Source organism: Centroberyx gerrardi, chromosome 4 (genome assembly GCF_048128805.1).
Source record: "Centroberyx gerrardi isolate f3 chromosome 4, fCenGer3.hap1.cur.20231027, whole genome shotgun sequence".
In the NCBI taxonomy this organism is placed as follows: domain Eukaryota; kingdom Metazoa; phylum Chordata; class Actinopteri; order Beryciformes; family Berycidae; genus Centroberyx; species Centroberyx gerrardi.
This window is the reverse complement of record NC_136000.1, coordinates 14,261,195-14,277,771: the sequence shown is the minus strand read 5'-3', so window position 1 is coordinate 14,277,771 and position 16,577 is coordinate 14,261,195. Positions and strand designations below refer to the sequence as shown.

At 41.7% G+C, this 16,577-nt stretch overlaps 1 protein-coding gene across 1 annotated transcript in view; it reads left to right on the top strand.

Annotated features, from left to right (window-relative positions):
• Window positions 1–16,577, top strand: part of ccdc33 (coiled-coil domain containing 33) — a 47,579-nt gene that overhangs the window by 29,933 nt on the left and 1,069 nt on the right. The window contains exons 13-21 of the mRNA XM_071896460.2: window positions 933–1,121; window positions 3,378–3,503; window positions 10,225–10,433; window positions 10,607–10,670; window positions 13,980–14,175; window positions 15,081–15,169; window positions 15,808–15,939; window positions 16,054–16,147; window positions 16,239–16,363. Of these exons, the coding sequence (XP_071752561.2) occupies window positions 933–1,121; window positions 3,378–3,503; window positions 10,225–10,433; window positions 10,607–10,670; window positions 13,980–14,175; window positions 15,081–15,169; window positions 15,808–15,939; window positions 16,054–16,147; window positions 16,239–16,363 (1,224 nt within the window). The remainder of the gene's footprint in view (window positions 1–932; window positions 1,122–3,377; window positions 3,504–10,224; window positions 10,434–10,606; window positions 10,671–13,979; window positions 14,176–15,080; window positions 15,170–15,807; window positions 15,940–16,053; window positions 16,148–16,238; window positions 16,364–16,577) is intronic.

Below are 16,577 nucleotides of genomic sequence, written 5' to 3'. Positions count from 1 at the left end.
ATTTAAGTGAATATGGTAAGAATACTAGGTTAGCAAGTAATTACAGCTGTAACTAAGTAGGGAAATACTTTCCTTCTACAGTTGCAGTACTGCTTCTCTAGTGGATAGAGCCATGAACAATTACTGTGTAGGAAAAGCTAATTTATAGTAAGTATGTAAGTATTGGCTTACTTCCAAGACAGCACACAATTAAACTGTTGCTAATACAAACATTCAAAACTGTTCCTTGAATTGATGGGTAATACACAAGGTGTTTCTAAGAAAGTGTAGCATAATTCCCTAAAAATTACGCTGTTAAACTCAGGCTGTTATCATGCTAAACCTGTGACAAACCTGTGCAAAATTAAGGATTTTCTTTTACATAAATCAATGTTGTAAAATTTAATTGGATATTAATAAGACAAAGTATTTTTACTACACCCCTTTTCAGGCAGGGTGAAATTGCAGTTAGGTCCACTTGTAACTCAATCATTAAGTCATGCCCGGAAAGCACTGCTGCAATGAACTGAGGTCAGATATGTCTAAGAGGCTAAAATGTAATTGTGGGGAACAGCTGGATTAGTCCAGGCGATGTATATCCGCTCCTAATGATATTAGATAGGAGTCTGGAGAATGCCTTCCAGCGCACAGCTCCCATTTTGATGAGGAAGGGTGGGCTGAATGGTTTTAACCTCAGATGATGCAGGCTCTGCCTCCCAGACTGTAACTCATGCCAAATGCGTAAATTAACTCAAGGTAACTGGGGCGCTACGAGCCTTTCATTTCATGGTTATCAAGATTACATGACCGCCTCTTTTCCTCTTTGCTGTAAACTAATCTGAGACCACAATTTCTTACTCATGTTTGTAGTGCGATCTCCAGAAGTTGCATCATTATTGATGGCTCTGATAGCATCAATGCCAGTAGTAATGCATTGTGTGGTGTTGTTATAGCGTCCAGAATCTGTGTTGACTGCAGTGAACACCACCCAGCTGCTGTCTCTGGACTCAGAGAGCCTGGAGGAGACAGAGTGGACCCCCATGGCTGAACCACCTCTCCCCCTTCAGACGGACCAGGAGGAGGGATCCTTCACTCCCATCGTCCCTCCCAGCCAAGAGCGCCACGCCCCGCTCCTGCTCTCTGTGAGTCACACTGCTACAGTATTAATGCTATCCATTTTCTTAAGCTGTGTACATTTCATCTGATGAACATGAAAGATTGAAAGATACACCAGCTCTGTTCGTCACATAGAACACTTTAAAGATAACATAAGTTATTGTAAAATAAATGTATTATACAGTTGATGTTATCATTATCAAAAACACCAGAATGCAAGAGAATGCATTCTCGTGTTTTACAGTGCTTTATTGCTGTTAGAGTTAAAGGCATATTGATTGTAAATCTACATGGGCTTTCAAAAGTCTTTTGATTGAGACTGATCAATACCTACTCTGAGTACAAATTTCAAATTCATCAGGCCTCCTTATATAGTATTGATTTTGTGCAATGGCTGCCCTGAAAAGAATCTGATTACTTTTTTTTCCATCAGTCAGAACAAACAGAAGCCTGGCAGCCGCAGTCAGGTAGATCTGCTGTGCGTTATTTCCACTTTGCCTTTTGTATATGACTGAACGAGTTCTAAATGCAAAGGTTGGAGAAAAAGAGAGGAATAGGACATGAAGCATTGCTCTAACTGATTACTCAACCCTGTGTACTGTACACTCTTATAATACTCTTATAATATGCTTCATTTAAGATAATATACTCTGGCTAACCTTGCACACAATAATCAGTCAGAATTCAATTTCAATATCAAACTTGTTATAAAAGCTAGATTGTGAAACTGGTGTCTATTGTCCAACCCGTCCAAAACCACTGAGTACGTTAAGCTGTGCAAGTTCCACGAAGCATAATCAGCAGTGCAATTATTTCAATATTAACGGTAAGGTAAGCATGTGTGAAATCTTTTATGTATTTTTTATTGGCAGGCTACGGTACTCCCTGCAGGCGGGACCCAGGGTTCAGATGTAGCATAATGTATGCAGTCCTACTCCAGCAGAGCTGCAATGTACAGTAATTTCCGAGCCCCCTGCCGCCGGGCACTGTTGTGGTTTGAGAGTATTGCAGACAGAGGGAGGGGAAGAGTGAAACAGGTCCTGAATAGTAATAGCTATACAGACACTTTCCACAGATTGCAGCTGTGCAGTTTAGACACAGCAGTGTGAGCATCCCATTACAGAAGCTGTCTCTCAGCACTTCTCGCACACAGGGGTTAGTGTCGGTCACTCGGCTGACATGGGCTGGAACGGGGCCACAGTGACATCTAGTGGCTTTAGTGGCTGTGATTGTTTGGGTATTGCCAGTGTGAGGTGTGGTGTGGAATATGATCCCCTCTTTTATTTTTTAGTTACACAATATAGTGATTTCATTGACGCTCACAAATACCTCAGCTGGTAAATTATTTCTCTTTAGAAAATTAAAAAGCAGGTTTTCATTGATGTTGCTTATACAAAGCGCACAAATATTGTAAGGAAACAAAGAAGTGATAGAATGAACACTTGGTTTGCAAAGCTCTGGCTTGATGCTGGTTATCTTCCCTACTTGATGTCAGAACAGCTCTTCTTATGCATAAGACATGCTTCTCATGAATATCTCTCCAACCTTGACAGTCTGGCTCGTCTCTCTTCTCATGCTTATCTCCCATGTTGTTGTGATCTTCCATCTCTGCTTTGTATCTGTGTTGGCATGCAGACACAAAGCTTTTTTTTTTTTTTCGTTATTTCATTTGTTCCAGAAGTCGAAGACAAATAACGTAATCAGCAAGGCCAATAGGCATTTAAAGGCCTTGGAGCTGTCCGGTATAGAGAAGTCTTGAATGGCAGTGAAGGCAAAGCCAATGTGATGCAAGCTGGCCTTGAGAGACAAAAGCAGGAAGGCAGGCTATGGAGCATGTGTGGGTGGATCATGAATGTGGGCGGTTCAGTCTGACTCTAAACACAAGAGCTGAGAGCTTTAGAGACCTTGAACACTCAGGGTTATCAGGAGCCAAGGCTCTGAGGGCTGTTATGTGGAAGGGCCCCAGGCGTGTGTTTATTATTACCACTTGGAGTGAAGTCGAGGTTCGTTTGAACCAAAAACGCCACACTGAAAACATTTTAATCAGTGTTACTAATGCATAATCTGACACCAAACTAAAGAGCTTTTTCCATTGTTAAATGTGAATTTTCCTGTTTGACTTACCTCAGAGTCTCCACAGGGAACGGCATTGACAAAACCCTGTGTACAACTCTCCATGATTCTACTTTTAAAAGACAGCGGACTCATTAAGACGGCTCTTATCGGGCTTATTTACTGCCAATTCCACTGTTGTGTTTACCTCATCCTCCTGTGGTTCTCAGATAAGGGCGGAGTGGGGCGGCAGGGAGCTCCTTGGCTCCTGTCTGGTGTGCAGGTTGGGCTGGGCTGCGCCGTTTGAAGTGCCATGCAGCGGCCTGTATCTGCACTCTGCAGCCGGAGGAGACCGTGTAGAACAGATTTAAAGCTATTCTCGCTATTCCCGCCTCACCGTCAGCTAAATTTGTAACCCCGCGCTCCCCTCCGAATGCAGATGTGCTGCTTTACAATGAAGCTGTCCCAACAGTGCCAGCTATTGTCTAGCTGTCTTGTATCTGCTCGGCTCTGGCTAATGGCCCATCATCCATCTATGCAGGACTGTCTATCAAGATGCCCCAGTGAATAGCCCCGCATGGTCATTTAAGATCGAGGTATTGTCCTACATAAAGAAGGGTTGATGGGTTAACTACTTTATTCTGTATTCTTATCTGATTTTAGAAATGTAAATGTTCTACCCAGAGTGCACAATATCCCATCAGCCTCCCGTGCCTTTGCCCCCCTTGGTCGATATGAAGCTAATGTAAGTCTTTAACCCTCCAATGGACCCCTGGCTAATGCCATTAATTCCACTCTACACATGATTAATGGTCTTTTCCAAGGTTGCATAGAAACTATGACTGATGAATGCACACCCAACAGCAATCCAAATAGCCATCTTCTCCGTACTAATGTACACACTGGAATGGGAACAATTTATCTGGTCATCATTTGGTCCATTGACCCTGTCTTTTATGGCAATTGCTCTATTGACCTGTTTCTCTCGCACTGCCTTACCTACAAACCAGAGAGAATCGAGATGCAGGTCAGTGGCTTTCAGACACAAAGTGCTCTTCATAGCTTCAGTCATAGTCAAGGCATCCATCCCATGATAGGGATTGGGATGGAGATGCTGCCCCACTCTGAGCAGTATAATCACATCAGCTGAGAGTCTGACCTCAGACCTGTGTTTTGGGGGAAGGGGTGGGAGGGTTGGTGTTGACATCATTGCATCCCCTGTCTGCCCTCTGATTTAAATCCAATCCTGGTGACAGTCCTGCCAAAATAGGAATGATGTATTACTCCGTAGGCACACCTACCATCCGCTCATCAATCTTCACGCCCTTTTCACAGCCGCAGACACGGTGTGGCATGTCTTCAATTGCACACATACATATTCGATTCATCTGGATTTCTTTATCTTCAGTGGGCGATCGTCACATTAGCTATCTGCAGAATACATAACATGGTACATTATTGCTGCATCTCATGATTTTCAACTAGAAGTTCCACTAGCTATAGAATGATTTTGCAAAATCTATTGAAAAGTTTTGTTTTTGTAGTTTGTTCCAGCTAATGTTACACTATTTGAGTTTCACACGTATCTCCGCGTCTTTCACTCTTGGGGGTCCCTTTTGGGTACAAGCAACATTAGCGTTTTCATGTTTCTTTGAGCCATTCAACAGCAAGCTGGCTTCTGTAAATGTCAACTGGTGTGTTAGTCATTAAGCTTGAGTTGTATAGCATTTTGGAAAGGTCATGTCAAGCCGGTGGGGAAAGGCAGTCACTGATACTGCTGTGCTGTGGCTGACTGCGGCCTGCATGCCAGCCTGCTGTTCGCTAGGCTTTGGGGCTCGGTTCAGATTGCTTCACTGTCCCTCGGGCTCCAGTCAGACTTCCCATGCACTAGTGCTGTGGGGACTAAATACTGCTTGATTAGGATCAGGATCTCCCCTCGGTACACATAGGATATAAACATTAGAACGGCTATTGAGTATGTGGAATATCATACCAAGATCCTTCATTATAGGAATGGATTTAGAAATCTGTTTTGAGACACTTAGGTTTCTTCCCACAGGCACAGGTTTTATGCCGGCCATCATGGTATTTTTGTTGCCCTTTACAAATTTTCGACTGCCACGCTCTTCCCACCTACAAATTAAAATTCTATTACAATCTAAACTTTGTGAATCAGTGAGTTAAAATGAAAGTTTCAGTTTTGAAATAATCCTCCAGACCTCAAAGATGCCTTGGAAAATCTCTTGCTAATATTATGTTTAGTTAATCTTTAGGGGTCCATATCATATCCCCCTGGACCCCTAAATGGAACAGTTAGGGTTTAGATTAGAAGACTGTAGGTAAGGTCCCCCTGCACTTTATTTCACATTTAAGACTTTGAGATTGATCAGTTTTGACTGGCTTGGGTGATGGAGCCCAGACATTAGGTATTGCCACATCATTAGAATTAATGGAAGCCTTTTATCCTATACATTCAGAGGTATTATTGTAAATAATATCAGTAAGTGTCATGAAAATATTCAACAAAATAAAACAAATCAATACTACTCGGTAAATACCATTATTGCTTTGTTTATGTAGGTGGTTTGAAATCTGGAGGTCATAATTTAGGGACCTTTTTATTTCACCACCACATCGTTGTTTCCGCCCTGACAATGGATGGTGCTCTTGGCGGTCACCTACACAATTTATTATGCTTAGGGCCGACCCTGCTTTTATGTGCATGGCCTGTTTGTTTATAGAGCGACGGTCTCACTGCAGCATACCCGTAATTGACAGAAGTTGATTTACTGATAATCCTTGGCTTTGCTCTTACTGTGGACCTCATAGGGAGTGGCATTGGCTGTCAGCCTCACACGTCCTTGAGTCAAGGCTGCATGTTACCCTTGACACACACCTCTCTCTTTCTCTCTTTCCCTCCCTCTCTCTCTTTTTCTCTCTCTCTCTCCCTCCTCTCTAATGCCATATTTAAAAAAACCCTATACCCACAGTCCTATAGCAGCTCACTGCAGATGCCTTTTCATTTTGCTGACAGGGCACAGATATGATTACGTACGGACCAATAGGCCATTTTTCTCATGGGAGTCCAGTAATTACATTTTTCAGGTGCCACACGACACATTTCAGTCAAACAATTGGTTGAAATGCGATTTCGTGTAATTTGATGTTATTGCAGGTGATTTGATGTAACCTAAATGCAGATCAATCATTACCAATTTGACACAGTTTTCTCAGTCATAATTTGACACGAGATTAAATGAAGGCCTTCTGTGTGTAAATTGTGTGACAGGATTATGCAGATCAAGTTGGTTTTAAAGCAACTGTTAGTATGACAAACATTTTGCGGTTGCTGTCATGTATATGAATATCATTCAGGCAAAGATTTGAATTCTGTCTTAATAAATATTCAAATATGACAATTTCATCCTACCATATCTTGTAGTTGTGTAATATTTTCAATGCCTATATTGGTCATAAATATTAATGAGCAAGCTCTCAGTAATGTTTCCTGTGTATCCTGTGGGTGTAACCATCCATCTCCATCTCTATTCTCATTTCCATCTCTTACCATCTCTGTTCATACAACTAAGTGAATACAGAATCTAAGATTATGGATGTTCAGAACTGTAAAATAATTGCAAAACTAAAAGGGGAGAAATGCATTCTTGGTAAAACATTAGATTAGGGAACACATATTGACTATTAATAAGTAACTTATTAACATGCATATTAGTGTATTAGTGTATTGGTTCATTATTAGTCATAACAAACCACTTATTAGTACCTTATTCTGCACTAAGTATAGCCCATTAACTATGGGTTTTCCCTCAACAGCGTCCTAATTAGTCTTACAGCAGTCAGTAAGGAAGTTGTTGCACATGAATTGGGCTTTTCGTATGCTTTGCTCAGTATGGGGCTTATAAGGTGCTAGTATCACATATTATTGAGAGAAATTATTAAACTATTGAGGGAAAACCCATAGCTAACACCTAATATGTGTTCCCTAATCTAAAGTGTTACCGTGTTCTTGTTGCAGAAAAGTAGAACTATGTACGTATTGCTTTTCTCTTCTAATCCCTGGAAGCACGTCTTTATTTCTTAATGAAGACACTCACAGCAACAGCACAGACATAAAAGAAGAACCGGCCAGCCTTCACTGCTGTGCTGAATTCCAGCGGTGAATGAGAGACCAGCTGAGTAAACCATGTCGTCCTCTTTTCTCCGGGGTTTTTTTTTTCTGCTTCAGATACCTTCAGTTCCCTCCCTCCCCAGCACCCCTTTTACCTCCGTCTCCATTAGCACACTAGTATTTCCGCCTGGCTTGAAGTGGGTAGATGGCAGAATGGGAAAGAAAGAGGAGGATGGTGATTTTAAAGAATAGGGGAGTGGGGGAGGAAGCTGGGAATGGAAGCAGAGGTCAAATGTGGGGAGAGAGAGAGAGAGAGAGAGGAAAAAGAGTGAAAGGCTGGGTCAGACGAAGGGATGGAAACAAAAGGGATAGAAAAGGTAGGGGGAAAGGTAGAATGTGTGGAGGTAGAGAAAGCCCCTGGGAGCTGCCTTGTTCTGGCAGGCTAATTGAAGCTCTGTGTGGCAGCGGACTCAGAGCTGTCACTCCACTGAAGAGCCCATTTGCTGCATTTTGCAGAGCTGTGCGCAGAATTCAGATGGCCGCTTTATAAAGATCCCCAACCACCGGCTAACCCGGTGTCACCGGGACCCTGCTCTCCCCTTTCCCCTCGCCAACTCCTCACAGATCATACTGTATGTACAGGGTCGTAAACATCCTCAACACCAGCAGTGACTGCTAAGAGCAACATGTGATTAATTTTGTTATGGGTGTTTGTGTGAATTTGTCAGACAATCTCATACATTATAATGCGATATTAGACTCCATGGGATGTGTTTGCACTTGTACAGGTTTTCCCTTGTCGGAATAGAGGAGATTATGCCTTCTACCAGAGCACATAGCTGCAAGGATCCAGTGAATTATTTATCATGAATTAAAGCAGTCAGTTATGAAAATATTTATCTAAAATACCAAACAGACTTGGATTTTTATATGCAAAGCCGCAGAGATATCCATGCACAAGGTTTGGATGTGTATTAGCAGAAGATAGGAATGTTATCCTTGAATACTATGAATCTTTAATTACTAGTGTATTTTGGGTGAGTCTAGGTAACTATGATTTGGCACTATCCAATTTCGAGATGCCCGTACTTGAATAGAGAGTTTCATTAAAAAATATGATTTGGTTGGGTAGGTTTTTTTTTTGTTTTGTTTCATTTGGTGGTTTGAGGGTTTTTTGCCTGTCAAGTCAATCTGTGTCCAACAACAAAACATTGCCTGAGAAAGAGAAGCACAATTTGCTTAATGCACTGCATTACTGTCAGGTATGAGGCCATTTCCTTACAATTTGCATCTCATTTTGCGTCTATTCGTCAGAACAGTATTTTTTTAAACAGTTGTTGCAAAGGTCAAGTGTAAAGGAAGAATTTTGTTGTGACTGGTGTCACCAAAGAACAGTTTTAGATCATTGCTGAGTCTAGTCTCACTCTCTCTCCACCTCCCAGCCCCCACTTCTATCATTTAGTTGAGTTTCTCAATCAGATCCTGTGCCATTAATGATTGTCTATATTGGTCTTGAGCACTAATGAGCTAGGCAGATCCATTGCCAAGCAGTAGTTATCGATCCATAGCTATTGTAGGATTTACACAGATTTGAATGGATTATATACTGTGTATCTGTATACTCTGTGGCTGAAATGTCAGCCCTCTATTTTGTGTTTTTAAATATTTAGTTGCAACTCAACTCCTGTTGCTGAATCGCAATATTTCCTGTACATAGTATTAATGATTTGACATCAGACCCTCGCAGAGCTGAGTGAAGCTGGCAATAAACGCTCAGTGGGAACCACAGGTGCTGCACAGCACGTCACTTAGACATCATTAGCCAGTCCCCATCAATCTGCTTATTGAGGCCAAGACAGTATTCTTCTGGGGGCTGCTATTCACTGAGCACGGACCTCCCTTTGATTCCATTGATTTTTACATGCTGCTTCCAGGCATAAAGATAAGGTTTGAATTGCTTTCATAATGCTAAAACATTAAAGAGGGATTTAGAGCCGCCAGATTCAAATAGTTTGTACGTTATTGTTTTGCTTTCATTTCTGTTGAATTTGAAAGGCCACGTGAAACATGAAACTATGTTCTGTTCTCCTGTTCCTGTACATAACAGGAATACTTCTCATTGGCCTGAAAAGTTGCTAGGGCTTGTGTTGTGGTTACAGGATAATTGTTCTAACTTGATGCTGGAGCTCTAACTTTCACATCCACCATCAGTCATGTGCTCATTCTTCTGATAAGGACTCTGGGATTTTCTGTTTGATGAAGGCCTCGAAAAAGACAAAGTCACTGTGCAACCCTGCAACTATTAAGGTAGGCTCTGTGACAGTGTGGAAACACAGGAGCAGTATTTGTGTTGGAGGGAGAGGCAGTGGGCAGCTGTACAGATAAAGACTCTATGTCCTTTCATGTGATCACTGTGAGTTTATGCTACCTGGCAACCATTATCATCCATGGTGTACATTGTGCATGCAGTGGGATTGAGAGGCTCGTACATGCAGAACTTTAGAGCTATTGACAGAGAGCTCTCTTGCTATAGAGTGGCCGCTGTAGCCCATAGTTATTTTATGCATAGTGATGTAACAGCCTCTAAATTCAGGAGATGAAGAGGTATTACAGGCCATACACAAGCACAGTGAGTATTGAGAGGTTACAGCTACTCCACTTGTCGGAAAAAGCTTTTGTTTTCTGGGGAAACATGACTGGTAGCTTGAATATTACAGTTGTGATTTAGTCCACCCAAATTGTGACTGGAGATTGTTAACTGACAACATATGCTTTGTAAATATTCCTAGACTGTGTTTATTCTTGTGTCTTTAGAAGTGATGTTTGTATGTGATCTAGTATGTGGTTTTTCACTATGGATATTGTCGAGAGCTGTTGTTATTTCTGGGACAGTTTCTGACTCAGTATGGAGATGGATTTCTTAACTGAGCACAATATTTCTTCAACAGCTCCAGAAGGACGGATACAGCCTCCCATCCCACGATGCCCTGGCTCAGATCCTACCAGATTACCAGAACCTCTTCAACACAACCAAGACCGAGCTGCACAGCACAGTCCAGCAGGAACAGGACGGAGCGGCTGAGACGGCAGAAGCTGCACAGAGCAACACAACCAAAAACATAAACCAAACATATCAAGTACACCATCCACACAAACGGTAAGGCCACATTATACATGTGTGAGATTTATTATGTATGACAACCATTGATTAAATATTTCTGGGAACAGTCATTATTTTAGCAAGAGTAAAACAAAGATTTTTACAATTTATCCTTTTTCTTTTTTTTTTCCAAATGCTGATGATGGTCAAATGTGTTTTTCCTGCTTCAGACCCCCTCTCCCTGACTTTGAGGATGATCCCCACATGGCGGAGATCGCTGACCTCCAAACAAAGGTGAGTGTACATGATCGATATGTGAACTCTTCAAAGTGAATTAATCCCTACTTGCCACTGTCCTGTTTACTTCTCCAGATGCCTCCTTATTAGGAGAGAATAAGGGATACATGCATTAGGCCACAACTCTCAAAGTGGAGTAAGGGCCCCAAGGGGTTTCCAGGGGGCTGCAGAGGGTCCACTAAAAGTTGAGCAATAATTTAACATCACTACTATTGATGTACATCAATAGATACACATACAACATTTGATATTTTTTCTGAGAATCAGTCCTGGGTCAAATAGTTTTTAATAATGATCATTCTTCTCAGCATTCTCTTAGCATTGACTGCATCACGACAATTCAGATATTATGTTCATAACAGAAAAATACTATATTAGTTTTATATATACATTCCATTTATTGTCTTAACTTTCTTGCACTCACATTGCATTTATCTCCGTGGTAGGCCCCACCCAAGCATAGATTTCACTGTTTTCTTTCATCTATTTCCAGAAAATAGATTGTTTTTCCTGTGCCATTACATAGCAAACTGGTAGATTAATATATACAGTAGATAGATTAATTGATTAAATAATGAGGTTTTCAACAGATCAAATCTAGAGATTTTGCAAACTTCTGTGCTGGGCAGTTATGCAGGAATAGTGCTATGGAAAGGCCAGTGCGATGGGACATTGTGCAGATGCGTGTGTTATTATAATGCCCAGTATGAAACACATCATTGTGTCTGGTCTGACTGAGATGGTCTCATCTTCACAAAACAGACAGACGGCTCCTCAGCTCCACCACTGTGACACCAGGGAGAGAAAATGGCGGCTAGTAGAACAGATTCATATTTCTCTCAGACCGATTGCACTCAAGGAGTGACGTGTTGATGAGGTTGATACTTGTGTTATCGGGAAAGGTCCGGAGGGTATTATTTATGCATACCTTGACATTTTCTCTTGTTTTGCGTGAGCTTTTCTGCATAATTTCCTTTACTACTAATTTGAATTCATGGTTTAGTTCTGGGATTGGCCTGACATCCAGAGGTGATACATTATGTTTATCCATGAAGATAACATTATATCTTATTTCATGTAGATTTCTCTATGTGTATGATAAATCATTTGTTAGAAAGGCAGAGATCTGAGTCCTAATTGGACAATTTTATAGTGACACTGCACACTTTTATATACTACAGCAATTATGATAACTAGCTTAAAAACAAATATTCACACAAAGTGCCTCTGCATGCACTCACACATGCACACTTCAATCCAGCTGCCTTCCTGTGTGTTGGCTGCCATCTGATTGTGATGCAGTCGTCCTAGAGCGACAGTAACTATGACAGCAAGGCCACTTCAATGTCTTCAAAGCATGGAGAGGGGAGGGCCACCCCCAGTATTCCTAGGCGGAGACAGGGACTCCCCTTTTATTTGAGGCAGATGATGCAGCTTTCCAGACTCATCATAGGGAGCCCTCCTTCCCATCATGCCTGTGGGGCCCCCAGCAGAGCCACCATCTCCATTCTCATCTACAGTCATGATTGTCACCTTGTCCCTGCCCTTTCAATTAGATGCTCAATTTCACCCCCGGTGTCCCACGGGAGCCACAACCACACCATCCTAGATTGGAATCTCCTAATCGTCGACGCCCCCCACCCATCCTACATGCAGCCGGACCCCGCTCTCGTTCTCCATTCAGTTCTTTCTACACGCTCTGACCCCACTGATAGAGAGGAGCATGTGACAGAGCAGAGAACAATGCACCTGCATGCTGCTAGACAACACTCACATGCCTTGAACAGAGAAATGCCATAATAGGAGAGCTCTACAACAATGGGCCCAGCTTTAATTGCTTTCCAACAGAAGCTAAAGCCAATGTGGTATTGCTTATTCTTAGGAATGGACTGTCTTTACTAAGGGAGTAAAAGGGCAACAAAATAACAAGGATGTGAATGGTGTTTTGAAAACTGTATTTGTGGAAAGAAATAAGAGGAAGTGTACAAGAAATCAGTTTTTTGGGTTTCTGATTTTAGGAAAGCTCAAGGTTGTTTTTTGTTTTCTGTCTAGCTCCTCAGAAGGTAAATGCCGTGAGAGTTTTTGCTGCACAGTTCTGTAAATGGCCTTTCACAGGAGGACGCTCCATGCATGCACCATTAGGGTTTATCCCAAATCCCTGGATAAAGCTCCTGTGACAAAAGACCTTGACAGGATGGGGTGTTATTGTCCCTTTGGATCTGAGGAGCTGGAGTCATGATTACATTGTACCCCAACCTTAGATAATCGATTACAGGAACATCAAGCAGTATGGCATGAAAGTCTTGCCTGTTTGGGGTTTTTGTGACGTCCCAATAGCCGTCCCTTGTGTTATGTGCTTCAGGGAAACCAAAAGAAACCAGTGTTCGTTATTCATTGAGACATTTAGTCTCATGACAAACTGACATGTATTGCTGCTAAGATGTTTTTTAATCCTGTTTGGTGCAGAGAGTCTTCCTGAGCGATCCTGTTGAGTATATCCTGTAAAACTCTGTTAACAGATGGGGTTGAGGAGACATCTAGTGGTGGCGATCACATATAACCATTAGGCATCAAGTCTGTCCTGCCAGTCTGCAGGGAAAATGTTGTGACACCTGTGTGAGATTGGTCCTATTCATAGTATTCCCATTATGTCACATGCATTTCCTACCAATATGGTGCTTTACCATATACACAGCTCATTGGCTGTGGCTGTCATTTGATTATAATCACCTGTTCATTTATTATAATCACCTGTTTACCAGTTTCCTACCAAGATGGCCGTGTGGTGATGTAACAGAATACTATGAATACTGAAATTTGTATTTTTGATTGAAAGATGTATGTGAGGTAAAGACTGACAGACAAAAAACTGCCAGTCATAGCTTCTGACGATTTGTTTACAGGTCAAAACAATACTTTTCAGTGAGATTTCAGCTTTTGTAAGGACTCAATCCTTAATGATGTAATCCTTCAGCCTTGAGGTATTGCAGTGGAGTGCAGCAATGTTTTTTGTTTTTGTCTGGTTCATTGAGTCAGTCAGTCATCCATGCATTTACAAAACTCTAATCATCGTCTCTAGTCATACCCCTTCTCCACTGATCCAGTTTGACTATGACCAGTGTTGGGGGCCCTGGTTATAAAGATAGGGTCAAGTATTCTGTGCAGTAGTCGCTCCAGGGGCAATTTTAGGAGGGATAAATAATGATTGTATCCCCCTTGTTAGCAAACAATAACTCATTAACTTGAACAAATCTCCCACTGATCAGCACTATATGCAACCAATGTGAGACTTGTCTTCACTATCAGGAGGTGGAGAACTACCGTTCAGCCATGCACAGGATGGCAGAGGACATCATTGGCCTGAGGACACAGGTGGTGACTGTGGAGGCAGAAAACAGCCAGCTCCGCAGTGATCTGTCGCTGCACCAGGACCTTGGCCGAGATCTGCTGGATGACACCGACATCGACGTCATGACCAAGGCTGAGATTGCTGACCGGATAGGTACAGCTTGAGCCCACAGCAGATTACTGCCTCTCCTAATCCATGATTACTCAACCATATATTAACCATTCATTAACAGCCCTCTCTTAGAATGAGCCTGAATCAAATTCACTTATTCCAAAAATAGCGATAATTTACATTATTTTTGCTCAGATGTAATGGATATGGATGGATTAATAAAAAAACAGTCAGCTCAAATGTGGAGCAATGTGCTAATTCAGTTATTGATTAATGTAACAAAGTTTGCTACCCATCCAGCAGTTGTTGAACCCTCAGTCCATGTTTTGGTGTGGATGTGAGTGTATTTCATTGCCAGAGGAAGCAGTGAAGTGAAGGTGGTTCACTGTGTGCTAGAGCTAATCCTTGTGGGTGTCTATTCCCCAGCAGACTGTGCCATGCTGCGATAAGGCAGCTCATTTAGGCCACGGACCCTGATAAGCTATGTGGGTAGTGCATCCCTTATCTCCTGAAGGACAGTTGGTGACCCTCAGTAAAAGGATGTTCCAAAAAGCCTTTCTGTTGGCATCAAAGCAGAGGGAACAGATTTAATTCCCTCCTAATGGGAAATCCATTCTGTTTCATAAGCTTTGTTGATGGCTGTTTTGTTCATTGTTCAGATGTGCAAGACTCAGACGTGACGTGAGTTAGTTACTCTAAATATGTGAAGTCATTGAAACTGTTCATAGAGCTTCATACTTCATAGATCTAACAAACCCTCACTTTCAGCTAAGATGTATATGACTCTATAGACTTCTTTCCAAAGTTAATACAACTAAATCATATTTGAATGTTGCCAAAAAAACACATTCCTTGCGTGTCTGTATAAACTTATATAACAGACACAAGTGTATCATTATCCATATTGATTCTGCTGTGTAAGTTTTTGTCCTCTTGCTCTGTTGAAGCCCATCTGAAGCACAAGCTGGCCAGTGAGACCACTAAGGCTGCTTCACAAAGAGACCGGATCCAGCAGCTGCAGAATGAGCTGATCAGGGTCAGAAACAAGCCAACACACACTACACATATGCAGAGGTGGAAAGTAACTAAGTACATTTACTCAAGTACTGTACTTAAGTACAATTTACTTGAGTATTTCCATTGTGTGAGACTTTATACTTTTACTCCACTACATTCCAGAGGGAAATATTGTACTTTTTACTCCACTACATTTATCTGACGGCTGTAGTTACTAGTTACTTTGCAGTATAAGGTTTTACATGCAAAACATATGATAAACTCATAAAATATGTTGCATTGTTAGAGTTTAAACTCCCCAACAGTATATGGAGTAGTTTGAACTACAACATTAAAATATTTCTTACAGTTTAATGCATCAATAATTTAACACTCTGGAAGGGACTGTTCTTCAGAATGACTACTTTTACTAGATACTTAACTAGATTTTACTGCTAATACTTCTATACTTTTACTTAAGTAAACTTTTGAATGCAGAACTTTTACTTTAATTAAGTATTTTTCCATTATGGAATTTTGGAGATTTGAGTACTTTTTCCACCACTGCACATAAGCAATTTACACAATTCATGTCAATGCATATATAGTATTTATACTCTTAGCGGACAATATACTGAAGGTATTTCATGCTGTCTCCTGTTCATGTGTGCCGTGCAGAAGAACGACAGTGAGAAGAAGCTACTGAAGCTTCAGAGAGCTCACCAGCAGCAGCAGGAGGATCTGCAGCGCCACCAGAGTCGTGTCGCAAAGATGGCCGGTCTGGAGGCCACAGTGAAGCAGCAGGAGAAGGTGAACGATCAGCAACACTGTCCACTGTGCTGTTATCACTATGCCTGTCTGATTTCACAACAGGGAATATTTAAATATGTTAATAATATATACTCATGCTATCCCATTTGTCAGGTCATTGAGAAGATGGAGAAAGCCCTAGATAATAAACTGGCAGAGAGGAATAAACAGAACGGTGAGAAAAAGCTGGCGGTGAAAAAGCAGCGAGGTGAGAGGACTTAGTGAGGTCAGAGAATACATTTTATTCACGAACATTGACAGAGGCCAGGACATCAGCGCTCTCTTCATGCTGTGTGCAGGTGAGACTGACGGCAGAAAGGAACAGATGGAGTCGGCCCTGGCAGCGGAGAACGCTCGACTCCGAGGAGAGCTGGAGAAGACCCGCCAGCAGCCTGCGCCCATCATCATACAGCAGTTAGCACAGGTACTCAGACATGAAAACTCAGTGTCATCTTTTAAATCCCGTCTCAAAAGAAGGCCTTTTTATTGTCTGTTCTGCTTTTATGTCACTATTTTATTCTCCTGTTTTTAAGTCGGTTTAGGATCCTTGCTTACTCTTTTTTTTTTTTTGTTGCTTTTATACTGTTTTTTGCCTCTTTTATGTTGCTTTTGTTCTGTTTTTGCCTTTTATTGTTCCA